Here is a 25,743-nt window from a genome sequence, read left to right as displayed (position 1 = left end):
TCGATGGGTTGAAGGTCCGAGGGTTTGATCTTGGCTACGGCTTCGGATCAAAGCTTGGTGGTGATGGGCCATGAAGGCGTGGTAGGCTAAGAAGTCCGAGATATTTGCAGAACGGGCTGACTACTTTGATTAGTGTAACATGGGGAATGGACGGAATTGACAAGACATGTGCCGAATCTAGAGACACGAGAAAGTAAGGAATACCACGCGTGTCAAGAGTCGTGTTCAAAGTTTTCTTCGTAGGCGTGGCTTCGAGCGTGCAATGTCTGAGTGATCACTGATAGGTGATATAACTCGGATTTCTTGTTTGTGTCTCTGAAAATAGTGACTTGAAATGGTGTGAGGGTCAATAGCCGGCAAGACATTAGACCCCGACGGTCCACGGGAAGCAAGGCTATCGCCGTCTTCCCGCTTCCCCCCGCCCCCCTTTGGACCTTCGGTACCTACCTTGCCCTGATTGAGAGTCCTGCTGGGCTTAAGTCTAACAATTGCGTCTTAGTCATGACACAAACTTGCGACTTTCCATCTCCATTGTATCCCCCCTCGTTCTCCTGGGATTTGATCAAGGAACATGTCTGAATACGCGGACTGCTCGGAAACGGTCAATAGCCCCTCTTCACGCCGAGTATCGAGCATTAGCTAAGCTGGCAGGGAGGTAAGGGTGGCGTTCGGTCACGCTTGCAAGGGTGTTCTCGCGGCTCTTACTGCCTACGTCTGTGGTAGACTGGTTCTCAGGTGAAGGAAAGAGCGGAGAGCTACCTAGCTGGTACTGTCACGGGATCGCACTGGTGGGTTTTGGAGGCACTGGAGGGGAAAGAAACGCGGTCAGCCGCTTCCACTTTGTGTACCGGTCTGGCTGGCCGGGAGCGATCAGCGCTGTGGTGCAGCTTGGTGCTCCTGCGAAACGGGGTGACGGGCTAGCAGAGTGTGGGGTAGCGGCGAATCAGCAGGTCAAGAATGTCATTTCAGGAGCCAATTCTGGCGTCGAGGGGACCTTCCGCGCCTGCTGCACGCTCCTTGCACCCAGTCATGTGGCCCCACTAGGACACACAGCTTTTGCATGCAGTTGGGGCTTGGCGGACCTGGAGTCCCCTAGCTTCCCGCCTCATATGCCCGGGCATGCTTCTTTTCGCTGCTCGCCAATCCGAGGGATGCCAATGCTCAACAGCGGGGGGAAAAGACTGTTTAATTGTGTGCAGGTACGAAAAGGTGTGTGTGAAAACTGCAGATTTTTTTGGCAAGCTACCTTCCGGTCCCCGGTCCGTAAGGTCAGTGTGGTCACGCAGCATATCAGCATCAGCACCATCTCATTATACCTTAATGTGCACTATCAACGATTGCAACGGCGGTCCAGTCGACGGCAGGTGAGGTGCATATGCATACAGATTCCAGAGAGGAGAAAGCAATGCAAGCCTCACACGTTGGAGGCGACTAAAATGCCGTAGGTAGGTATGGATGCAGAACAGAGAGGTATGTACGCAGTACGTTGCGGTGCAGGCAAGCCGCAAAGACATGGGTAGGTCTCCATAGCTACTCCCTCTGAAAGTACCCCAGGTACGAGGCAAGGTACGAATATACATTTACGACCTACAGAACGAGTATCCGCACTCAAAACAAAATGTACTTCGTCCCTGCAAAACGGGCACCTCAATGCCAAATGTGCAAAAGTCCAGACATGTGAATATTCCTATTTCCCCAGTCACCTCCACTCCCCTCTTCTCGCTTTTCTCTCCTGCTCCTAACTCCCATGCAACCTCTTCCAACCTGCTTGTCCGTTGCTGTTTATTCACCAAGCCACACAGCGCAGAGACCACACCACCATCACGCTGCGATTCCACTCTTCTCGTCTGTTGCCCGCATCTGTTTTACCGTTCGTGTCTCGTCCTTGGTCGTAGCCGTCGTCGTTCCGGACCAGAGACGCGCATAAAGAAACACGCCAGTATTCCTACCTACCTACCTTACATGCAGCAGACTCACGGCCGCTAAGAACAGACCCTCGCGCCTTGCTTACTCTCGTCTGCCACGGACGCCAGCAAGCCACAGCGAACTGACCTCTAAGAGATGATGCCGCCGTCGCCGCCTCCTTCACTCCCGTCACCCTAACCTAACGCCTTGTGCCCATTTTCGTCACTCCCGTCTGTTTATAGCTGGTCGTCTCGACTGCTTTCTTTCCCCGGTACACGCATATTGGTTCTTTCCTCTCTTCGCCGTCCCTCCACTCCACCCACCACCAACTCCCACGACATCCTGTGGCAGGGTTGTCTTGCATCAGTTCCTCCGAACCAACTCGACCTCGACCTCTCACGCTCCACGCTCACCCGTCGCATTTCCCAACAAAATATACGACCCTGGCTGCTTATAGTACTACACAACCACCACTTTCCAACCTCCTTCGACTTACCTCTGTTCGTCCGAATTTCTCATCATCTTAGCTCCAAGGCAAACCCCATAGCCCACGTGAGGCGAGACACTTCCCTCCTCGTCTGAACTTAACCTGTGACGACAACAACACCTTTCGCACAGTCGAATGCGGGGACCGTCTGGGCACTCTTATACGTAGACATTGAACCTCGCTGCCATCCGGAGCCCGAGCCTGCACCCTCGCTTTTGCTGTGAGCACATAACTGAGCCCTACACCCTCTCGCCGACTAGCCCTCTGACTGATTGTGTCCTATAGTCTCCGACGCTTCCTTCTCTTCCCCGCTACTCCACGAACTACAAACATGTCCGACGACGGCCCCCGTCTTATAAGGCCTATCCCTCGCCGTCCCTTCGAACTAAATCATATTGCTCCGACTCCTCCAGAAGAGAACTCGTCTTCCCCCAGTCCGAACCCTGATTTCGATTTGTCGAGACTGCACAATGCCCAAACAACGTCTTCAGAGTCCGGCTCCATACCTCGCGCCCAGTCGGTACTTAACATGACCGCATCGACGCTGTTTGGGATCTACTCGCCAACCACATACGGCAGAGACTCGCGAGATGAGCCAGAGACCCCCTGGGGTACTGGGGCGCAAACACCTATCAAGAGGGCCAATGTTGACGACACCACATTCGAACTCATGAAGGATCGCTCCAATCTCTTGCGTCGCCGGTCCTCGTACCGAAGTGGAGCGAAGACTCCGCCGCCCTCAACAGCAACCACGGCCCTGTTCAACCTGTCCCGCATTGCACTTCTCTTTGTGATCGGCATGGGATACGGACTAATGGTCACGAGGTTGCAAAATGAGCACAGATTCTCATCGTTCCAGGTCGACAGTATGATGAAGCCCGGCTATGACTGGCAGTATCTTACATTATGGGGCTTGTCTGGCGTTGGCCTAGGCGGCCTCCTCCCTTGGTTCGATGGCGTATGGGAGGACACGTTTGGAAAGGAGGAGGTAGTTTTGGAGGAGACGAACGGCAGCCCATCACCAGAAGATGTCAGCCCTGTAAAGGACTGGGCTGTGGTTGTCCGCAGCATAGGCGCTTTTGTTGGCATTGTATTCGCCATTGTAAGTGTATCCGTGTGCAAGTGAATTTCGAATTGGAAAAACTAACAATGGGCAGCGAAAACTTCCCTGGGCATCTACCCTCCAGGTGTCTCTCACTTTGGCGCTCGTTAACCCATTTCTGTGGTACTTGATTGACCGTTCGAAACCTGGGTTTCTGCTTTCGGCCGCTGTGGGCTTGGCGGGATCGGCTGTACTCCTCGGCATCAACCCAGATGTGATGCCTACACCATCATCTCTGACCTACCGGAACGAGTCGGAGCGGGCCTACTCGGAGCCCATCACTCTCGGTGGGCTTGCCAGCCAGGAAACTATTGAGACGGGCATTTGGATGCTCAGTGTCTTGTTCTGCAGCTGCGTCTGCTTTGGCAACATTGGCAGACGATTGGCGTTGAACAAGTCGGCGTCTGCGCGTGGCCGATGGGCTGGTACCAGATGACAAGACCGTCTGTCATGAAGGAAACTGTATCATTTCGGGTCATGAGTGTGTCCTAAGCTTTGTATTCTTGGAAAGGTTGGAAACGGTTAAAAGGGGCATATCCGTATTGATACGAATATCCATTCCAGGGGTGTATTCTGAACTGTATTTGGTCTGAATAGCGTAATGATATTCCCAGCGTCGAGACATGCTGCTATGCTAAGCGGCTGTCCCTGGCAATAAACCAAGCATTGCCCTGGTGTACCTTCTCGTGCTTGGGACCACGACACTAGGATTCCAACTCGTATCATCACACCGATGCTGCCTAAGCCTTCTGATCTCGGTGTATCAATTTCCAACGTGTATGAAGCCGACTTCGTACCAGTGAGGTTTGACCGCAGTGTTCCTCTAAAGCGGGCTCTTCTTCTCACTGTTTGCTGTATCCTTCTACATTTCCCGCATTTGCCTCTATTTGTAGTAATTTCAAAATTTCCCAATCTTTCCAAGCTCCTTGACGGCAAATCCGGCCAATGTCAAATCAATTTCTTTCGCTTCTTTTTGCCTTTTCAATGTGTGCCGACGATGTAACCCCTTTCCTTCTTCCAAGTCCACACCACCTTTTTTTTCCCTTTCAGATGGCCTGCTTCAAGACATCGACAACCGCCTGCGATCTCGAAACGATATCGTTGCCGTAATCCACCTGCGGGAGACCAATCATGGTGAGCAGCTTCGGGTTGGCAATCATTTCGTTGACCGTCGCCGATCGGCCGCAGACGTCGACAAAGGACTCGGCGGCTGCGTCGGGGCCGCTGCGACCTGGTACGCCTGGGAGTGTCACTCTCCATGTCAGCAATGCGGGCTCCTCTTTTTTTTTTTTTTTTCTCCCTCCTTGGTTCCCCCTCCTCCTTATCCGTATCCGTACTCCTCCCACACTCCAACTTCTCCGTGCCGCCGGCTTGGCCCCCGCGCGCGCGCACTTGCGCGGCTCGGAGGGAGGGGTGGGCTCGGGTACGGGGTCCGTCACCACATCTCTTTCCAACCTCAATTACCTAGAGGTCGTCAAGAAAAGGGACAACATGTGCAGTGACTGGCACCTGGGCGGGGATCATGTTATTTCAACAAACAAAAAAAATTTGGTCCTAACCGATATCTTGCTGAGGGATCTGCTCCGGATACCGCACGGGCTCGCCGTCGCGGATGTGGTCGAGCTCCGTCATGATGTACCGGGAGCGGTTGACGTAGTCCCAGACGTGGAAAAGACCCTTGTGGGGGTTCGGCGGGCTCCAGGCCGGGTGGGCCTCGATGGCGTCGATGAGCTCCGTGAACTTTTCAATGATTTTGGCTCGGTGCTCGGGGGAGGGGAGGCTGAGGGAAGACATGATGGGTACGATAGGGAAGACGTGAGGGGAAGTATGTTCAACGCTGATGTGGGAAGTGAAGCAAGCGGGAGGAGAAGAGCTGCGGTGTAGGATAAGTAAAGCTGTTGAGTTGAATATGGGAGTTCCAGACTTGGCTTTGGATAAAAAGCTATAGCAAGTATACTAGAGTCCGCAAATGTCGGTCAATTAGTAGAGTAGGGAAAGAAGAAGAGGGGAAAAAAGGAAAGGAAAAATCCTCCGAAAGCTTCCTCCATGTCAATAAACTGTCACATGGAAAGTTTCCTCTTCTGTGAGTTGTCGGTGAGGGTAAGCAAGGGTTTGGAACGCGTTGCCGCGTTATTGTGGCATGTTTTCCAATCGCACAGACTCGGCTGGGCAACCAAAAGGCAGAAGAAAGCCACAGCTTCAACTCGAATTAGGTTGCGTTTTTTTGTTTTTTTTTTGGCTGATGAGGGGAAGAATGGCGAGTGGGGTTCAAATGGCGGCATCTATGTACCCTCGAGATGGATAGAATGGAGGGGTTCGAGGGGTTGATGGGCAAACATGGGGTCAAATGGCTGGTCCAGAACCGAAGATCTGCTCTGAAACTGGAAGCTCAGTTGCAGAGTCCATATGACGATCCCGTAACAGACAAGAGAGGTAGGTTGCGTGGTTACACAGAAACTAACATCATACAGTCTATGCAACATGGTATTGGCCACAAAGCCGACTGGTTCCTAATTTCTTAGAGAACCTCGGCGCCTAGTTCGTGCATGCTTTGGTATTTCTCCTTTTTCTCGTGGTACCGAGACATTGTTCTCTTCTGGCCGAGCTATGCAGATATTCCGACCATGGAGATGAAAGTTGTGGTGTAACAATACGGTAGTCTTACAGCAACTTACGCCCGCAGTGATTACTTATCACATATTATCACCAGTGGCTGAGGATTTAGTCGACAAAGCCCAATGAGAAGTTAAAACTGCGGAACAGTTGGAGGCTTTGATACTCGGTAGATTTTCGCCTCGCACTTCTGTTCCGGGCATAGGTGCAGTGCGAATTGCGCTACTCTAGAGTCGGACTCGAGCCATCAAACGACTCTCGTTGCCTCGCAAGGTGGTAGCGCGTCCAACAAACACTTACTACCGGCAAGCCAGACTCCGCGGTCCTGGCAACATCGACTATCTGTGAGGTGAATATGACTGGCGGCGGTAACGGCCACGCAAGGCGTCTGGGGCCAGGGACAGGCGCACGACCGGCTAGCTGAGTGGCAACCACAGAAAAGCTCAACAGCAGCTAGCTAGTATGCAGGAAGCGAGCGGTATGTGAGTAGCCTCATGACTTTACGCCACTACATTGCTTGAGCAAGGCTGAATCGAGATCCTGCTGTCCGCAGGCTTCGACCAAAGAGGCTAGTTGCTCGGGGCACTACTTACATTTGTTAGGCTTCGTGAGCGATGAGCAGCCCCATTGTCTAGTAGTGTTAGGACTGCGATCAGTCAAGAGTCAAGACCCGAGGCTGACGACTAGTAACCACGACCAGGACTAGGAATTATGGGAATCGAGGACTAGGTCTAGAGCCAATGAGGACTTGCCAGAGCTGAAACCGAGTTGGGCAAAAAGCCATGTTGCAGATGCTCATGAGACTGAGAGGGAGAAATCCGAGACACGGTCGCCCGAAGGATAAGTCAGTTCTGCGCTCCTCAGACCTAACAGGGCGACTTATTGCCTAGATTGCCGAGAAGAAAATAGACAACAAGTCCAGAGCTTCGATGTTGAGCGAGAGGTACAGAAAGCAGCGGGCGTGAAAGGCAGGGGCGAAAAGTAGCCAAAGTGTCATGACGCACTGGATCTGAGAAGCTGAGCTGCATCTGAGTGGGCGCGGCAGCGAACAAGGCGCTGGCAAAAACGCTGGACCCTGGCTTACCCGGGCATGTTTGCGCTGTCTTGGGTACGTGCAGGCGCTAGCGCCGATTGTCGGCTACAATAGAATCGAGCGGGATCGTTAAAAGCAGTTGCGATCACTTTCCAGAAGGCTCATCTTCGTCCGACTCAAGCATCGAGGTGGGAGGAAAAAACGCAGTTTTGTGTGGGAATACCGGCCACGGGCACATTGTTGCCTCCAGTTTCCCTGATGAGAGACAGAGGCGTCCGCCCAGTGGTACTCGCAAAGTCGCGGTACTTGTCGGCATGGATGAAGCGTGGTGAATGGCCATGCTTGCTGATGTCAGGGTCCTGGGTCTCGTCCGCATCGAGATCTGGCTGCGGCCGCCACGAATACCTAGGTACGTGGTATTATTTTGCGGTGTGGCAGTCGTACTCGTAGGTTGCCGGCCACAGTGGTATTTTGGATTTTGACCTTTCGGAAATTGTTGGTTGGACGGTTTGGGGAGATGGAGAGTCCCTTGCAGATTTACGGTTACTGAATCTTTTCCCACGACATACGAGAGATTGCTTGTGTCTTGCCGTAAAGTCGATAGATCGCCTGCCCTGCAATGCGTCCCGGCCGGGATTCGGACCAGAACAGACAAGAGCAGAGGGACTCGTGGAGGCGGGCCATCCTCCGAACATCACGTGGCATGTGTTGTCTCATGTCTTGCTGAGGTAAGCAGTCCCGACAGCGCGTGTGCACCTTCCAGCAAGCCCGCAGTTCAGATATCCAAAAGAGGGGCAACAAGATGCTGAATTGCGTCATACCACAGGTCTGTATCTCTGTAAACTTGCGAGTACCAACTGACAGTGTCAGACAGGCAAAACTCATATAACACAAGGCAGGTTGTCTAAGTTCTAAGGCTCCCTCAAAACAAATCAGGCAGTCGACCCCTCCATCAATTCGAGGCAAGAGGCAAAAACAACCCGATTAAGCGTCTCTGAGCACATGAGACGAGCTGAAGATCTAGGACATCTACCGAGTTTAAATGTGCGTAAACACTGCTCCACAAATATCACAGAGTTTCCAGCTACTGGGAATTGCAGATCAAAAGAACAGTTAGTGCCGGTAGAAACCAAAGGCAGCTCGTAGCTCCTAGGTAAGGTAAGCCCACAGTCGATCAGCCCGCCGCACAGCCGTTGAGAAGGGAAAATCTAGAAAGAAAATGCACTAGGCACGGAGAACAAAAACTGATTGAGCCATGTTGTCCCAATCGGTCTCCCGTTCTCGCACTCACGCTTCAGGTTCCCTCGCCCGCCTCTATTGGACCCCGTGGTGTCCAAGACTCCAAGTGTCGTCACAACTAGCCTAGAAATTTGGCTACTGACAACAGCCCGCTAAACCCGGTTGGGTCTAGGCGCAAGGGGCCCCGTCCAGGGCATCTGGGAAAGAGCCACAAGAGCCCGCCCATGCGTCGTCGCCTGCCGCGAACTTCGCAACTTGTACCGGTACTTGACATGACCTTGGAATCTCGACATGGACCGCCGGGCCTGGCGCTGTCCGGGGGCGGCTCTCTTGCTGCTTCCTCTCATTGTTCTTTCCTGCTTGTTGCTGAGATGTCGCTCCCATGGCTCCCCAATCGTAGCCCACCTCTGCCTTTCTCTCTAATTTCATTGACCTCATTGCACGGCCACACCATCCCCCGAACGCACCCCTCCTAAACCGTCCAGCCGCCCAGCGAATTGGTAACTCGACGTTAAATGTATGACGCCTGCCAGTCGTTATCCACCATCGTTACCTTCGCGCCCCCAAACGTACTCTTTCTATGCGACAGACACTGGCCCGGTACATGCATCCCGCCAGTTCTCCAGCTTCTAGCTCCGGCCCTCGGTCTACTAGCTTTGCCGGTCTCTCTTCACCTGTCCGCTTTTGATCTCGTTCAGGCGCATCATGAGATCCGCTCGTTTCTGGAACCTCTGCAGCCCTGGTGATCCCGCATATATGACCCCTGGTCACTGTCCCCCCGTCTCTTTTTTGCTGGATCTTACATACGCTCAGGTGGCTACACGAAATACATAGCCATCCTCCATCACTCGATCTCGGCGGCACTTCGCCTAACTATCTCGACTCACCGACGACAAGTCCATTATATACCACGAGAGCAGGATTGTGCTAGGGGAAAAAAGGTTACTTACGAAACGAACCGGCCGCGAACCCATACAGACATCTACCTAAGCTGTGCCAGCACCGAGCTGGTGGAGACGGCTTCATGTCCTCCGACCAACCCCGAGTCGTCGAGAGCAGACCATCGGCCCTGACGTCCAACCCGGTACACGAAGCCGAGGACGAAAAGGATCATGGCACTGTCGAACGGCCACTGGAGGGCGAACAAATTCGAGAAGTCATTCGCCTGATACAATGCCGAAAATGCTCCCACCCTCTGCAAGAGCCAATTACACTTCCTTGCGGTCGAAGCCTCTGTAAACAATGCGTCCCAGAAACACACACTCGAGAAAATATATCATACCCCGCCACGCCAAATAGATTACAAGGCTTCGAATGCCCATATGCGGAATGTGGGAAGAACCATGCCGTGGGCGATTGTGGCGTTGATGTCATTCTCACCAAGGCAGTCAACAACTTCAAGGCCGAGATGGAGAAGGCGAAAGAGACGAGCACCAAAGCCGAGATATCCACGCATGTCATCATCAACAGTTCAGGTGCTGGGCAGTCAGATACGACCGACGACAACGGAGAAGTAGCGAGGGTTGTGAAAGGAGGCCCGCTGCTCGCAGTCTATACGTTGGCAGATACAGGCGAGTTGGATTACAACTCAGCCGTCACTTTTGCCGAAGTCTCATCACTCGGAGATGAGGCTACGTCAATCGACTCAAGGACATTTTCCAAAGTAAAGGAATCTGTACGCACGGAAATGGACTGCCAGGTGTGCTATGCCTTATTCTACGACCCTCTTACGACAGTTTGCGGCCACACTTTCTGTCGATCGTGCTTACACCGCGTGTTGGACCATTCCTCCTACTGTCCGATATGTCGACGAGGGTTATCGGTCAGCCCTCTGCTGTACCGGGAATCGTGCCCATCAAACGAGAGTCTGAAAACCATCATTCAGACTTTTTGGGCCGATGCCGTTCTCACAAGAGGCGATGCTTTGGCGGCGGAAGCAATGAACAGGCATCGGGAGTTTGATATCCCCATTTTTGTCTGCACATTGTCGTTTCCAATGATGCCGACCTTTCTCCATGTCTTTGAGCCGCGCTATCGCCTGATGATACGCCGAGCTTTGGAGGGCGACCGGACTTTCGGCATGGTGCTACCTCAACGACCCCGGACGGCCAATGACACACACTTTGTGCAATACGGAACCCTTTTACGGATTGTGAACGCCGAGTACTTTGCAGACGGCAGAAGCCTGATCGAGACATCTGGCATATCACGCTTTAGAATCACCAGACATGGCATATTGGATGGATATTTGGTGGGGAAGATTGAACGAATTGACGACATATCGATCGCGGAGGAAGAAGATCTAGAGGCAACCGAGACACAACAAGCCCTAGAAAGATACGAAAGCGCCGCTACACATCAGAGCGAAGACTCGAGTTTGCCGAGACCACCTACGACTACCCCCGAGGACCTCTCAACAATGCCAACTAGCGACCTTCTGTCCTTGGGTGTTTCCTTTGTGCAGAGAATGAGGCAACAAAGCGTGCCGTGGCTGGCACAACGAATGCTGGCTATCTATGGGGAATGCCCCAACGATCCGGCACTTTTTCCTTGGTGGTTTGCCAGCATCCTGCCAGCCAAGGAGTACGAGAAGTACAAACTTTTGGAAACACGAAGCGTCAGAGAGAGACTCAAGATCTGCTGCGGCTGGATTTTGGAATGGGAGTCAAGCAGGTGGTGAGTAATCCCTGTCCGATGCTTTCTTCTTTTGCGCCCTTTTGTTTGAAGTTTTTCCGCACCAGTTCAGACGCTCTGTACGAAATCTTTCCAAGAGATTCGGTGCGGATGTCATTGTTGCCCCCGTTTGCTTGTTATTAGACAATTAAACAGACGGGCTAAGGTGCAGAAACTTTCAGGAGGGCCCTTATTGACGGCCGCTCAGGTCCCTCTCAGACTGCCGAATCTTCTGATGCTGGGGACTAGCTCAGCTACGGGCGCCGAAGGCCTCGCCCAAGAGACATGAATTGAAGTTGGCCACGAGGAGGCCGAGGTTTTGGCCTACGAGGGTTTCTTTCCACTGGGATGTTAGGATGCGGGGGTGGCCGTTGTCATAAAATTCTCGCATTTGCATGGCAGCATTGGGCATGTACTAGGAATCCTTCACGGCATTATATTACGACACAATACAGATACCAAATTGGCCTATGTAGGTATACTAGAGAACCATGCCAAACAGAAGTTGAAGAATGCAAATTCGCTCAGGTTACCGATGTATTTAAGTTGAAGTCGACGTCTAGATGCTCTCTCACCCAGGTCAGTGTCGAAGATAACAGCTTTGTTGGTGATTGTCATGCTTCGCAGGACACCCCCGATGTAACCGGGGATATGCAGCAAGTGCCACCACAGGGGGAATACTCTATAGAAAAGACATTGGCACCCTCATTCGTACTAGATAAGTCTACGACCGCCCGTGACTTCCTCAAGATGTCTGGTCGTCATTCACTTGGACTAGAACCTTAACACATCCATCCTCCTTCGCCATAACACGACCGATTTTGCCGTTTACCAAGCAACTGACTTTCCATCACCATCATCATCAACATCTCAAAATGATGTTTTCCACTGCTTCAAGTACATGTTCGACGACAAGCGCTCTGACAAGAAAGCCAGGAATGATTAAAATCAACGCCATAGCAGCTGTACCAAAGATACAGAGATGCAGAGATAGACGACTGGGAGCAGGACAGCGGACAGCGGACATGAATGATGGCTGGTGCGTCCGAGTTGGCCGGAAACGGTCCGGGACTGGAAATCATAGATAGCTTTGCCTAAGAAAGCCAGCGTTGCAGAGTTAGCGTTCACTGTCGATCTCTTACGCTGCTGCTGCTTAACCTTTCTTTCTGAATGGTGCTGATCTCTATTACCTTCGTGGATGACTTCAGTAGAAACTGCCAACAGAGACTGAAGTAACTGTGCTTGCAATTATTAACCAAATCACAATTCAGACGCTTGACTTGGGGTAAACGAGGTGCGCACGTCACCGTGATCAAGCTTCTGTTAAAGGCTAGGTCTGTTGAGAGATCCCCGTCTTCAATTCGGACAAAGAAAAGCCTATACGTAGGATAGTCACCAGGATGCAAGAACAATGTCATAACTACAGATTGGCTCGGCTCTTCAGTCTCCTTGCACAATGCTTGACTTGGAGTTTTGCCAGAACGTTCTTCATCTGGGAAATCCCCAAGTAATGGCTAGCTCAAAGGGTCTTTCTAGTGGCCTGCAACACTCGCGTGGATGTAATCAAGTCGATTTTCTACAGTGGGCCCCCCCTATTCCCCGTACTTCAGTGTCATACATGACGCCTCATAAATAGCAAGAAGAGCGAGCCCGAGTCATGTCGGCCGGCACAAACAACTCGGAGGTAACCCGAATTTACTGAATCCCAAAAAAGGCATCGTCAAACTTGCCGTGCTCCATTTCTGTCATGTCTCCAAAAAACATGTCATCGAAGCTGTTACCATCGCCCCCGTCGCCACCCATATTCATATCGAGGTCCATGTTCTCCATGCTTGTGTTCCCATCGAGGTTGAACAGATCGTCGAGGTTCGTGGACTCCTGCTTCTCCATCTTGGCTTCTACTGGCTTCTCTTGGTTGGCTGCCGACGCTGTTGCTCCTGCCGAGGCTGGCGGGGCTGCACCAGTCTCTTGTTTTGTAGCGTTATCTGGAGGGAGGAGATTGTCGAGCGACAAGAGGTCGCCGCCTATGTCGCCGGAGCCGAATGACATGTCCATGGCCGCATCCTGTACCTGGGCTTGGTCTGGTGCCTCGTTGTTGGGTGGCGCCAAACTGAAGGTCATATCCGTGAAATGGAACTCTGGGTTGTTGCCTTCAGTACCGCCTCCAGAGTCGTCACCAAGACCAAACAAGTCATCCATGGGCGCCTCTGGGGCACCTGAAGGTTGAGGTTGCGAACTTGGCGGCTCGGTCTTTAACTCCTGCTTGATCTCGCCCATGGGGGCCATCATAGCCGGTGGTGCAGCAGGTGGTGCAGGTGTCATCTCCTGCTTCACTTGGGGACTGGGTTCGGGCGCTGGCTGGAAGCTGACGCCCATGTCAGGGAACGGAGCCATTGATGGTGCTGTGCTCGGTTCTGCGGGAACCCTATGCGGACCCGTAGCCTCCGTGATCTTGGGCTCATTCTCAGGAGGCGTTGGCTCCCGAGATGAAGAGTCGAGGTCGATAGCCATGGGTGATTTGGTCTGCGCCTCGACTGGCGCAGGCTGCTCCACCGGTTGTCTTGCTTGCTGGAAACGATCCAAATCTCTTTGTAGCGCAGCCTTGGCCCGTATCTGCCGTCGGTGTTACTACTAGACGTAGGAAAGAAACCCTACTTGAGTGACTTACTATCTCGCTCTCCAAATCATCCAGTTTCCAGTGGAAGCTCTCGATGATCTCTGGCATCTTTGTTTGCAAAGAGACCTGGGCCTGGAATTGATGCCTGCCATCTTTGCTAAGAGACTTCAGTGCCTTGCCTGTTTGGATCAGCTGCAGATATGATCAGCCATTATGTTCACATATGTAAAGTTACTAAAAGTCCCATACCACATCGTTTATAAGTCCATGCAGTGCTTCCGCAGAGTCAGAAGTCGCCGCCTTCGAGTTTGCCATCGCAGCGACGCGACTCCGCTGGCTATGAGTTCAATGGCCAACTTCTCTACGAGTTGTTTTCAAATGCGTAGGATCGATATGCCAAGTCAAAATGGCGCGACACAGTGATATGGTGTAGTTGGCCGTTCAGGGGGATGTGTCAAACTTGATATTATGAGGTCGAAGAGACTGAGAGAGGCCTGGCGTTTCCGTATCCGTCGATTGTGTGAACTCTTCAGCAGTGGAAAGAGTGGGAGAGAATGGGACCGTCAAAGCCTCCTTAGTTAAACGATTGATGTGATGATTGAAGTTGATTTGGTAAAAGTGAATCGCTGGATCGTTGCTCAAGTTGCAGTTGATTCTTTGACAACCAACAAAACGCCAATGTTTGACGTCTGAATCAGCCAGGTCCCCAGCCTTCCTCCCCGATGAACCGGTACGTACCTGCGGTGAGGGTAGGTAGATTCTCTGTCGTCGACTGGAAGGCGAGACTGGAGCCGGGGCGCATACTTTGACCAATCAGACACATTGGGAAGCTCAACCAATGAGCAGCCGAAGCGCAGATGCGGACTGCTGTGGCCATGCAGTTGCGCCACGTCCACAGCAATCACAGCTCCTAGCGCCAACGACCTGAGGAAGGAACATTGAATGCACTGTGAGCCCCGGAAGTAACCCCGCACCTCCCATACGGCACGGGGTGAGCGCAAGACAAGCAGGCGGTAGGCAGTATCTAGGGCACTTTCCCCTCTTCTATTTCCCCTCTGTCTCTGGCTCTACCTTAGTCCCACCTTTTCTTCCATGCATCGGATCGCGACCAACGTGGAATCTTGGGATGAAGCCGACTGAGAGGGTGTCCTTCAGCTGAAACTCGATTGCGTCGGACGGAAGACTTGTCGAGGGCCGTAAGCCCCTGCGAGGAGCTCTAATCGACGAGAGTCTGGTGTGCCTACGTATGCGTACCTTTTCATGTTCGAAAAGGCACAAGCTACCTTACCTTAGTCTGTCAACACTCATCTTGCTGATATTGGGTCCCCAGACGGTGACTTGGATTCCCTTCCACGCTCAATAGCAACCAGGCCACATGCGGATGAGGTTCCCTGATCTCTCGGAGGACGTTGTTGCGGATGCGGAAGACAAGGGCAAAGCCCACCGTCGGAGGTATGGGTGACCCTATTGCTGTCGCCGGTGAGCTAACCCAGGACATCGTTCGTCCCATCGTGCCAGGAGCCCTTCTCCCGGGAAATTGGTTGCGTCCTGCAACAACAAGTTTCGTAACCCACATGCCCGGTCATTGATGCTTGGAACTCTAGCGTCTTGGGGGTCATTATGCATGCTGAAGCTTGCCGTGACTTTACATAATGTAGGTAAGAGAATGTCTAGCTGTGAGACATCCCGAGCCACCAAAATTATCAGTGATGATGAGGCTGATGACATGAAAACGGTTGTCGGCCTGTCGGTCTTTTGAAAGCGGGATGGATCCTTATTCCACTTCTTGTACCGAGGAGAACCCCCGGCCGTCTGTTCTTGATTGTGCACTTGCAACAGGTTGAGCATTGATGTTGTGGTCCGCCAACGCTAAATGCTTATATTCCATGGTTGAGGCTGTTAGTGCCGCCCCCAATCGCGACTTGGCGTGAGGCATGAGATGAAATTCTGGGAGGCTCAGTAGTCAATTGAAGACAAAGTGCTAGTACAGCTGGTAATTTAGTTACGATGCATACGGCAGGTGAGCCTGAAAGACGCTTAAACAGGGAGTGAGCCGAGGCATAGCTGGGATATCCTTTCCTTCAGGCAAATCATATGGCACGGTGATCAGTCATGAATTCTGCATTGAGAATCAAGGCTTGGAACCCTTCCTATAGCGATGCGTTTGCTACCATTGTCCAACTCCGAGGCCGGGGCTCCCATTGAATCGAGTTCTGTTTGTTTGCACTGGCTTTTTCACCTTGGTGGGAGCTCATCTTACATGGCCTGTTGGAACTTGGCAGCCGCAAATCTCATTTCACTGCTACGCATTTGTAACTACGTTCATCCACGTCCAATCGAGAGTGTGATCAATGCAGCCTATATGTGCATCTTTCTATGACCGACTCTCAGGTTCAATGAGTGATCCATTGATTCAGGAAATGTCAAAACCAAGCGCCCGTCCTGTCAAGCTCTGACAGGGCCTGTCCCGTGTCCCGCGACTCCCGTCTGGCGCAGAAAGTTGAATTGGCCATCCAACGTCTGTGATGGTGCAATGCTCAAACTTCCACGTTGTCAGCGGCCGTCCCAGGCCTCGCTCCTTGCCCAAGCAAGTTTAGCGCAAGTCGCTTAAGCATCTACCTGTTGCAGCAACACCCCTTTTTTGTTTCTTGCTGCCATCCCATCTCTCCCATTTCCCCTCACCCTGCAAGCCCTGACCAAGCGGAAGGCTCACCCGTTGGTTCAGGGTAAAGAAGGTTGAGCGAGTACCGAGTGTGAATCAGGTGCAGCTAAGCTAAGACTCGTAGGTACTCGACACCAGATGACAGCACATAACTGAGGGTAGGTATCCGTACCTTAGGTAGCGGGAAATGTGGACGTGCTCGAATTAAAAGAATAAAAAAAGAAGAAGGGTATCCGTAGAATAGGTAGCCCGCTGCCCGCCCCTCTCGCGCCGGGGACCAGCTACAGCCACCCGTATCTTAGTAGCACCACCCTTGGCCGACTGGGGATAGTGCGCAGCTGTACCCAGTGGAAAGGCACGGCTGGACAAGCAACAGCCTGGCACAGGGTTCGACGGAGACCTTCAACAGGCCAATCCTAGGGTCTGGGACCAGCGGTGGGCGCCGAATGGGTTGCCCTTGTTGCTTTGCTGGCGAGGTGAGCCTGGTGAGGCAACAGGGAAAGACGCATGTACATTTCTGTAGAAGCTTTGCAGCAACGCGCAGCAATTGGCACCCCAAGTTATACATGGACAAAATATAAAAAAGAAAAAAGGCAAGTGGAGATGCCCTGGATGTGGATCACCATCCTACCTTGACACCCTGTATAGATTGTGCAGAAAGGTAGGTACGAAACTGCCACCCAGCATAGAGGTAAATGAGGGCAAAGCTCCAACTGAACCTATTCTGCACCGGCCTCCATCTGCCTTTGCTGGGCTGCACTGGATAGGACCAGACCACATTTCACTGGACGACATGCTGCAGCTCCCCTACCCTACTTAGCACTATGTACGGTGCCAGGGTGCCGTAGGCTGTGCGAATTTCGTCTCTGGTCTCGCCATGATCAAATGTCCCCCCTCATCCGCCCTCCTTCTTCTCCCTCCTTCCATCTGCTCCCCTCTCCCCTCTCCATCGCAGATTCTCCTCTCCACGTCTTCAGGAAACGTTTCTCTCTCCTCTCTCCTGTCGTCTCCTCTCTCTCTCTCTCCTCTCGGACCGGGTTTTGTTGTGATTCCTTTCAGGGGGTTCCAGTCCTCTTTTCACGCCTGTTTCCTTGGTGCTCGCCTCCGCTTATCATTTCGAGTCTCCTGTCATCTCATCTACAGCACTGCACAGTACACTACTTTGGAGCTTCTCTCGGCATCTCTCTTATCATTCGCCCTTCCCCTTGTCTCTCTATCCGCTCAAGCGTCTCTCTTGTCACGTTGGGTCGACGTCCTTTTTGCCTGCCAGTACCGTCCCCACGTCCACAATTTTTCCTGTCGACTTTCGGTTCGTTGTCTTCCTCTTCCAAGGTCAAGTCACATCGTTCCAATCTCGACTCCGACTGCCTCTACCGATAGATCGCAAAGAACAGATCCAAGGAAAAAAAGACTCGACATCGTCCTAGCCGCCCTCGGCTAAGACATCCTAATTGTGTCCGCCACTTTTTTCCCTCTCTCATACTTATTCTCTCTTGCGCGCGCGCACTCTCCCCGCCTCCCGCTTCCCGCTCTTTTAGCCTCGTTGCTCGCTTGCTTGCTTTGCTGTGAGCTTCTAGGGTCACGTCAGTCTCGGGACAAGTTTTCAGTACTACTTCCTCCCACACTTCTACTCACGCCACAACCAACAACCTCCAAGCAGTCGGTTGCTTCTCGAACCTCGCTACCGTTCTAAGACATTCTCAGTTCAACGTTGCATCTTGCAAGCAAAGTCTAGAGCTATATTGGTCTAGCTATCTGCAACACCGTCTCTCATATCGTCGTTAACAGTCGACGAATTCTCAAGCTTCGAAATCTACTCGTCACACAATCGGCTTCTAGTACCAACAACCGACGCAATGGCGGACAACGGACCTGCTTCGAACGCGGCGCAGCTGCCCCCTCCTCCCCAGCCGAATGCTGGAGCTCCAGGCTACGAGAACGGCCAGAATGGCCAGTCAAACCCGGCGCACATGCCCCCGCCTCCCCTCCATATCCCGCAGAACAACAACCCGATCCCGACCGCCATTACCTCGCCCATGTCTGGTGTCGATAAGGTTATGTCGCCCGGTAGCGCGGGGGGATTCGGCCGCCGTGCTGCTCCCGAGCCTAACAAGCGGGCGCTGTACGTCGGAGGCTTGGATCAGCGTGTGACCGAGGATGTCTTGCGTCAGATCTTCGAGACTACCGGTCACGTTCAGAATGTCAAGATCATCCCCGACAAGAATGTGCGTATACTGTTGCCATGTTGAACTTTCCATGAGGATGCTCTTGGTATCTACATGTCTATGTGATCCACGATATAGCTGACCGTGTATCAACAGGCTAAGGGCTACAACTATGGATTCGTTGAGTACGATGATCCCGGTGCGGCCGAGCGCGCTATGCAGACCTTGAACGGAAGACGTGTGCACCAATCCGTACGAGAACCTTCCTCTGATGTTGCGAATCGAAGTTGACAATTTGTTAGGAAATCCGCGTCAACTGGGCTTATCAGTCCAACACCTCAAGCAAGGAGGACACCTCCAACCACTTCCACATCTTCGTTGGCGACCTTAGCAACGAAGTCAACGACGAGGTTCTGACCCAGGCGTTCTCTGCCTTTGGCTCCGTATCCGAAGCTCGCGTCATGTGGGACATGAAGACTGGCCGATCTCGTGGATACGGTTTCGTCGCTTTCAGGGACCGCCCGGACGCCGAGAAGGCACTCAGCTCCATGGATGGAGAGTGGCTTGGCTCACGCGCCATCCGCTGCAATTGGGCAAACCAAAAGGGTCAGCCGTCTATTGCGCAGCAGCAGGCGATGCAGGCTATGGGCCTGACGCCCACGACACCTTTTGGCCACCACCAATTCCCAGCTCATGGTGTTGCCAGCTATGAGGTTGTCCTTGCCCAGACGCCGTCGTGGCAAACAACGTGCTATGTTGGCAACTTGACTCCTTACACCACGCCAAATGACGTGGTCCCCCTCTTCCAAAACTTCGGCTTTGTGGTTGAGTCTCGATTCCAGGCGGACCGAGGATTTGCATTCATCAAGATGGACAGCCACGAGAGCGCGGCTATGGCAATCTGCCAGATGAACGGCTATAATGTTAATGGACGCCCCTTGAAGTGCAGCGTGAGTTTAACCCAAAGCCAATTGCTGGAGAATACGCACTGACTTTTCCTGTGCGAAGTGGGGCAAGGACAAGACCCCGAACCCTCAGGGCGGCGCCGCCGCCGGCTTTGACCCCTCGCAGCAGGCGTACAGCCCGCAAAGCGCCGCTTCCGGCCCCGGAGGTTACCCCGGTACCCCGACTGCCTACTTCCCTCAATACGGCGGTAAGTGTTCAGCTACAGGTTAGAGATGCAGAAGAAACCCCAAGCTTACATGATATTCATCAGGTCAATACCAAGGTCAGCACGGCAACTACGGTGGCCCAGCCGCTCAGTCCCCGGCCGGTTATGGAGCGCAGCCCATGGGATACGGCGGACCGCAGAGTGCCGGAGGCTATGGTCGCGGGCAACAGCCACCCAACCAGCAGTGGCCCCAGGGACCTCAGGGACAGAACTTCAACAACGGGTTCGCTGGGTACCAGGGCTAACTGCAGTTCACGACGTAGCCCCAGCTCGTGAGCTAGAGTGCGCAGCGTTGCATTTTGCTCCAACAGAGGGCATCGAATACGGTCGCACCCACAGCGTTGCAAGGTCCTAGGGGTTGCTTTTGTGGAGTCTTTCTTTCTCAATGTTGTTTTTTTTTGATGGCAAAATGGCATGACCAACGCATCTCCCATGTTTTCCCAAAATCATTTCTTGCCAAAGCGTCTCTCTCTCTATCTCAATCTCTCCTACCATCTGCGATGAGGGCATATGTTGGTTTCTCTGGTGTGAGCACTGGGGATGCGAAGGGGACATCATGTGCATTTTCCGGGACGTTTCTCAGTCTTCCTATCTTCTACGGCCTAGTGATTCCCACAAGTCACGAACTTTTCCTTGTGCAGTCATTTCTCCCTCTCTCAACCTGTCGGAGGGGCAGAGGGCAGACTTTTGATATGCTGTTTCGTTGCCAAAAAAAAGTTTGCTGCTTTGTTCTATCATGGATACCTCTTCAGCATGACGAATCTGTTGGATGATGAGTTTATGACTTTTTATTTATCTATTTTTCTCTACACTATGTTGGGCACAAGTTTTCTCCTAGCGCGTGGTGGTCTCCCGGATACTCGAGTCACCATTAGATACCTACGACGACCAGACACCAGATTTTGACGAACCTATGGGAGAGGAGAAGGGGTGCGTGTGTGTGGCTTGGATGACCAAGGAGCGAGCAGGTGGAGACGACATGTGGTTGGCTGATGGAGGGGGTTTTATGCATGCGTGTGGGAGGTGCAGGTACTTCTTTTTGGGAAACCCTTTGAAATGATGGAAGGCGAAAACAAATTACAGAAGAGAAGACTGCAAGACCAGACAGACGAGGCATCTGTTGAATGAAGCTGACGTTGGCAGAGTACCCGTCCGTACTTGTAGCCTCCTTGAAATTGTCCCCATGATAAACGCGAGTCCCGTTCGCCTGCTATGAAGAACCTGCGTTGGGGGTACTCTTTTCTCTACCTACCTAGCCCGTCACCTTCGATCCTGCAGGCCGGCTGACGGGAGGTTCTTTTGAAGTACGTATCGTTGCCAACGCCTGAATGCATGTCATTGGACGCCTCTGGGTGCCATCTTCTCGCTCGTCTTATTCGGCAAGAAGCTGTGCTTTTGGACATGCGAGACTTGGGGAGCTCTCTGTTCTGTTCCCCTGAATCCTCTCATACCTGCCTGACGCCATCTGTAAGTTTACTTCGTGGTAACGGCGTAGAATTCCTATTGCATGACGAAGATGCCGAAATGGAGACGTCGTCGTCGCCAAGAATCTTGTCACTAGGGACCCGGGCTGTTATCTAATACTGTCTCTGGCTAAATTTCTTGGGCTGCGGAAATTTGAGAAGGGCCAGGAAGCCGGTGCCAGGTATGCGTTTCATCAAGTGTTCATTGTGTATTAGATGTATGTGGGGGATATCTCTCTCTTTCTCTTTCTTTCTCTCAAATAGACGGGACACGAATTTCAATACTTTCTGGTGCGCCATCTCGCCGGGTGGCAACTGTCGTTTACCTTCATACTGGGCCTCACTTCAAAGTAGTCGAACCCCTTTTTTTCAGCGTTGCGTAAAGCTGTGGCCTGAAGACTTCCTGACAGAAATGACGCTTGTCAGAAAGAGGCCGAGCGATCCCTCGCCTCCTGATGCCCGGTCATGACATGCCGCAGCGACGAAACGGGGCAATGAAGCTCGCACACGTAGCCAAACCCCCATGAGACACTTGCCTTCATTCAAGATCATGAGTGAGCCTCGTGATGAGGTCACCGGAACTGTACTGTGTTGTCGAGGCTCAGGCTACAACTTTGCCTTCTCAATTCTCTCCTGCTCCGTCCATGCCTTATTGATGCGAACATTCTGCCAAAACCGCCAGGCCCCGAGGGCTGCCGCTGCTGGTGGACACGCCAGGAGCAGCCAACTCCACCATACCGGGCTGGAGGCCTGAACGTGACGGATAGCCTCGCCAATGTCTCTCTTCAAGTCTTCCTTGGAGCCATCATTCCATAATACGACGCCCTTGCCCTCACCTCTGGCTTCGCATCTCCGTGCCTTGAGCCTCACATCCGTCTGGCTGAGCACGCGGTTCTCGGCGTCTTCGCGGCTGAGATGGGGATCGCGGGCCATGAGACGCTGCATCTGTACCTCGGGGTCCTTGACAGCAACGACAAAAACGGTGCCGCAGAGGCGGTCGAGGCTGCTTTCGAATAACAGGGGAACGTCGAGGAGAACAGCCCAGTGACCGGTGACATAGGCACGGAGAATGGCCTTGTACATCTCAGAGCGAACGGCCGGGTGAACAATGCCGTTGAGTACGGCACGGTCCTTTTTGAGCTCTTCCGTGTCGCCGAAGACGCGCTTGCCGAGGGCGGGTCGGTTGAGTGGTCGTCCTTTGCCGTCGGGCCCGGCCTCGGGCATGGTCTCTGAGACCGGGACGAGGAGGTCCGGGGTTGTGGGGAGGAAATGCTTCACGATGGCGGCATATCCCTTTGATCCAGGTTCGACGACTTTCCTCGCGAGAACATCGGCGTCGATGAGGGGAATGGAGTAAGGGGGGTTGGAGAGGATGGAGGAAACGGTTGACTTGCCCGTTGCAATGGAGCCCGTAAGACCGATGAAGAGCATGGTGAGAAAATCCCCTGTTTCAGGGCGTGATTTCGGTTTGGCCTCTTCTTCTGAAATTTGAATTCGAGCCCCGGCGGCAAATACAGTGGATTCGATGTTGGCGTCGCGGTATTGAAATTGGAAATGGGGGAGCTGGGACGGGGAAGAGGGTTGAAGTTCAGGTCGTTAATGGAGATAGTGGGGGTGGACTGATGATGGATCCGAGGTTATTTCGAGTCGAGAAAGAAGGAAAGCACAGGGCAGGTAAATGACCTGGAGCTTGGGGTAGGACTACCCATGCGTCAGCCAATTGACATTCACTTTGCAGTTTCGGTGCCAAGCATAACTGAGAGAGAGCGCGATTGAAGAAACTCGGTACCTAGGTTGGCAACGCAATGAACTTTTGGCGGGTTTGGTCACCAAATTATCTTGGCCTGCGCAGAAATCATACAATTCTTTCTTGACTAGACTAGGAAAACGCGTGCTTTCGTTCAGGTCGGTATACTGGCCCCTGGGGTTGAGGTGGCCTCGAGAGCTGCTGCCGCTGCCGTCATCAGTGAAGGTACGTGGTTGGGTAGGTAAGCACGTAAGGTAGCTTGAAGGGAAGGGAGGTGTTTTAGCGCAGTAGCGTAAAGTGGTGGAGCTGTGGATCAATCCACCACTGGCGGCTAGGTAATTCCGTTGATACCTCTTTTGGGACAAGAATGTGATGTTCTGCTCTTCAAATTACCGCATGAACGAATGCCATTTTGCTCCGAGTACTTGGTGTCATGAGCATAAAGAAAAGTCCTTGTTTTTGGGCATGGATTGAGTAAAGCGGAAGCTAAAGGTGCACCTTCCAAGCTGACAACATGGAAGGTGCTTGAAAATCGAGGGCCGAAAAGGTAACCATGGATTCGGTGTGGGATAGGCTGAACTCGCATTTTGTGGATTTCCGCTGCTGCCAGCGCCTGCCTTCTTTTGGTGGCCCTCTGCCCGCACACTGCGTAACATATCCGGGAAGGCAGTTGGCACGTTGGCTGTTGCCACCTGCAAGAGCAAATTGGTGAAGAAATTGAAGACTGACGATGCGTACAGAGTACGTACCTGGACCTTGCACTTGGCTCCAAACATGTCACGAGCAAAGGGGAACCAAAAACTAGGTACAGAAAACCCAGCAAGGCCGAAAGATATGTTCATCATTCATTTGTCGTGTAGCAGACGGCAATTTGCTGTCTGTTGGTGAGATGGACCTGCATTGCTTTTTTGGAACACATTGCAGCGATCCATCGGCCGAGGGAGTCCCTTTTGTTTGATGAACAGGCGGGACAGATTGAAATAGCTTCTGGCTTTAGTACTAGCATTGCTCAGTTCGGACCCAGAGCTGGCCTGGACGTCTCAGTTTTCCCACTCGCAACTCGCAAGCCCTCGCGAAAAAGGCTGTTGTCTATGGCTGAGAACGGATACTCGGAACATCTGGCACGCTGGGCTGGGTTTAGCCAAGCCCACCACTTTATGCTCGGCGCACTTTTTTTCGCCTCTCGCAAGTCACCATACATCATAGTTGATTATTGGCTATGATTTAGATGGTTGTTATCATTCTTGGGAAAACTCTGCGGATACTTGGCAGCTTGGACAGGAATCTCAATTAAATGGTCCTTCTTTGGTGCCTACTGTGCAACCTCCACTTGCACTCATTGAGGTGCTCAAGGCTCACAGCATCAGCCTGCCCGGAGGGTCTGTTGGGGAATCCGTGGTATCCATGATTTCCGTCACGTATTATGGCCCCACCGTATCGTCGTTGCTATCGTCGTCAGGTCGCAGGCTTGCAGCCACTGAGTGAGCTTGGGGGCATTGGTACGGATCCATTCCGTGGTACTTTGCTGAGTGACTCTAGCCTCCAGCCTCTTTCTCTCCACATGTTCTTGTCAGCTCGACACAGGACCGTTTTCGTCTCCCGTCACCGGCCATGACCGTTGGTCTGTTGGCGTCAGTATACCTAAGTACTCATTGCATCGCTTGCTTGGGCTCCATTTCGCGAGTGAGGTAAAATTGGGCAACACAAAACACAGGTAGTGGAAGTGGTGGTGACGCGGGTAGGTGGTGGTGAGGCATGTGTTGAACATATGTCAAACAGCATCTTTGTCTTTCTGCCCTGCTCTCCACCGCCGTACTTCGTACTTCGCCGCAGTGTGCACCGGCCAACCTTGGTGCTTGGCCTGTCAGGTCAGGAAACCCGAACCCAATGCCAACCTGACGTACTTTTGCCTGGGTACCCTGCCGGGTCTTCAGCCTCTGATTGGCCATTGTATGGTTGCTATTGATCCTCGCCCCCAATGTCTCCTTCAACCATTTTCAATGTTTGATATCTTCCATTTGGCCACCATTTAAGAAGAAGACGAGGAAATGGTCTCGAAAGAATAATGTTCTGCCAGCGTGCAGGTGGCTTAATCATATTCCTACATCACCTTGCTTCACTCGGCCACCAACGTCGCTCCTGTCATTGTCATACGGACATGCCTCTTCATGCCAGCCTCTACTGATCTTGCCTTGGTAACTACCTCAAGGTGATACTTCAGGCTTAGGTGGAGGCCATGTGAGACGGGGGACAGGTCTGCTCCCGTCCGTTGGCATTGGTGCACAACAGGCAGCACCTCTTCGTGTCTCCAAGCGTTTCTTTGCTCCTCGACCTTGGCTTTACCCTCAGTCCAGGTAAGGTACTTTGATCCATGGTATGTGTACGTGCGTGGTGGTGTGCTGGGAAAAGGTTATTGCTTTTCAGATTACTCGTAAGCTAGGTATGTTGTCCTGCCTTGCACAGCCCTGCCTCTGGTTTCTACTTGTTATTATTACTGCCTGGTGTTTATTCTTGTCGATGGTGCTTTACGGGCAGATATCGCAGGGCACTCACTTTGATTCCAAGGCAAGGTTTTGTCTATCCGTATAAGGTAGCCTACGTAGTAAGGTACCTTAGACCCCCATAGCTGAGGTGAGGTACTTTGCCTGCTTTAGGTACCTTACGTGCCTATCTGAGAAGTAGTTTCTTGAGGAACCTTGTCCCCCTCTCCCCAAAGGCTCCAAAAGCCCACCTCATCAAGCCCCCCGGCTTTGCGTCAAGTTGCGCCTTCTGCCACTTGCTGGGTAACGTAGGCTCAGTCAGGTCTGCTCTGTTTCCCTGCCCGACCATCTCAGGCCTGCGTCGCAAGCGACCATCGTGGCCCGCG

At 52.6% G+C, this 25,743-nt stretch overlaps 6 protein-coding genes across 6 annotated transcripts; 3 read left to right on the top strand and 3 right to left on the bottom strand.

Moving 5' to 3' along the window:
* The first annotated feature begins 1,731 nt into the window (after positions 1-1,731).
* Positions 1,732-4,838, top strand: HER10_EVM0007910 (insulin-induced protein). The gene is made up of 2 exons (XM_035477450.1): positions 1,732-3,494; positions 3,550-4,838. Exons 1-2 carry the CDS (start codon positions 2,724-2,726, stop codon positions 3,928-3,930), a joined length of 1,152 nt encoding a protein of 383 aa, XP_035336259.1. The 5' UTR covers positions 1,732-2,723; the 3' UTR covers positions 3,931-4,838.
* On the bottom strand, positions 4,541-5,288 carry HER10_EVM0009326 (uncharacterized protein; the record flags this gene model as incomplete). The annotated part of the gene is made up of 2 exons (XM_035478816.1): positions 4,541-4,746; positions 5,054-5,288. 2 exons carry the CDS (start codon positions 5,286-5,288, stop codon positions 4,541-4,543), a joined length of 441 nt encoding a protein of 146 aa, XP_035336383.1.
* Positions 5,289-8,647: 3,359 nt separating this feature from the next.
* HER10_EVM0008532 (ATP-dependent protease La domain-containing protein) lies at positions 8,648-11,570 on the top strand. Its single transcript, XM_035478050.1, has 2 exons — positions 8,648-11,055; positions 11,261-11,570. The coding sequence occupies exons 1-2, from the start codon at positions 9,404-9,406 to the stop codon at positions 11,286-11,288; spliced, it is 1,680 nt and encodes a 559-aa protein (XP_035336309.1). The 5' UTR covers positions 8,648-9,403; the 3' UTR covers positions 11,289-11,570.
* A 1,145-nt stretch (positions 11,571-12,715) lies between these two features.
* On the bottom strand, positions 12,716-14,523 carry HER10_EVM0005838 (uncharacterized protein). The gene is made up of 3 exons (XM_035475442.1): positions 13,919-14,523; positions 13,721-13,861; positions 12,716-13,665 (listed from the first exon to the last, which is right to left on the bottom strand). Exons 1-3 carry the CDS (start codon positions 13,982-13,984, stop codon positions 12,748-12,750), a joined length of 1,125 nt encoding a protein of 374 aa, XP_035336072.1. The 5' UTR covers positions 13,985-14,523; the 3' UTR covers positions 12,716-12,747.
* A 2,747-nt stretch (positions 14,524-17,270) lies between these two features.
* On the top strand, positions 17,271-20,820 carry HER10_EVM0012426 (RNA recognition domain-containing protein). The gene is made up of 5 exons (XM_035481822.1): positions 17,271-18,556; positions 18,653-18,748; positions 18,799-19,446; positions 19,505-19,649; positions 19,713-20,820. Exons 1-5 carry the CDS (start codon positions 18,188-18,190, stop codon positions 19,910-19,912), a joined length of 1,458 nt encoding a protein of 485 aa, XP_035336665.1. The 5' UTR covers positions 17,271-18,187; the 3' UTR covers positions 19,913-20,820.
* A 487-nt stretch (positions 20,821-21,307) lies between these two features.
* Positions 21,308-23,766, bottom strand: HER10_EVM0008811 (dephospho-CoA kinase). The gene has a single exon (XM_035478320.1). It carries the CDS (start codon positions 22,559-22,561, stop codon positions 21,737-21,739), a length of 825 nt encoding a protein of 274 aa, XP_035336330.1. The 5' UTR covers positions 22,562-23,766; the 3' UTR covers positions 21,308-21,736.
* Positions 23,767-25,743: the final 1,977 nt, after the last annotated feature.

Source organism: Colletotrichum scovillei (assembly GCF_011075155.1).
Source record: "Colletotrichum scovillei strain TJNH1 chromosome Unknown Contig00003, whole genome shotgun sequence".
In the NCBI taxonomy this organism is placed as follows: Eukaryota; Fungi; Ascomycota; class Sordariomycetes; order Glomerellales; family Glomerellaceae; genus Colletotrichum; species Colletotrichum scovillei.
This window is presented reverse-complemented; position numbering and strand designations above follow the sequence as displayed.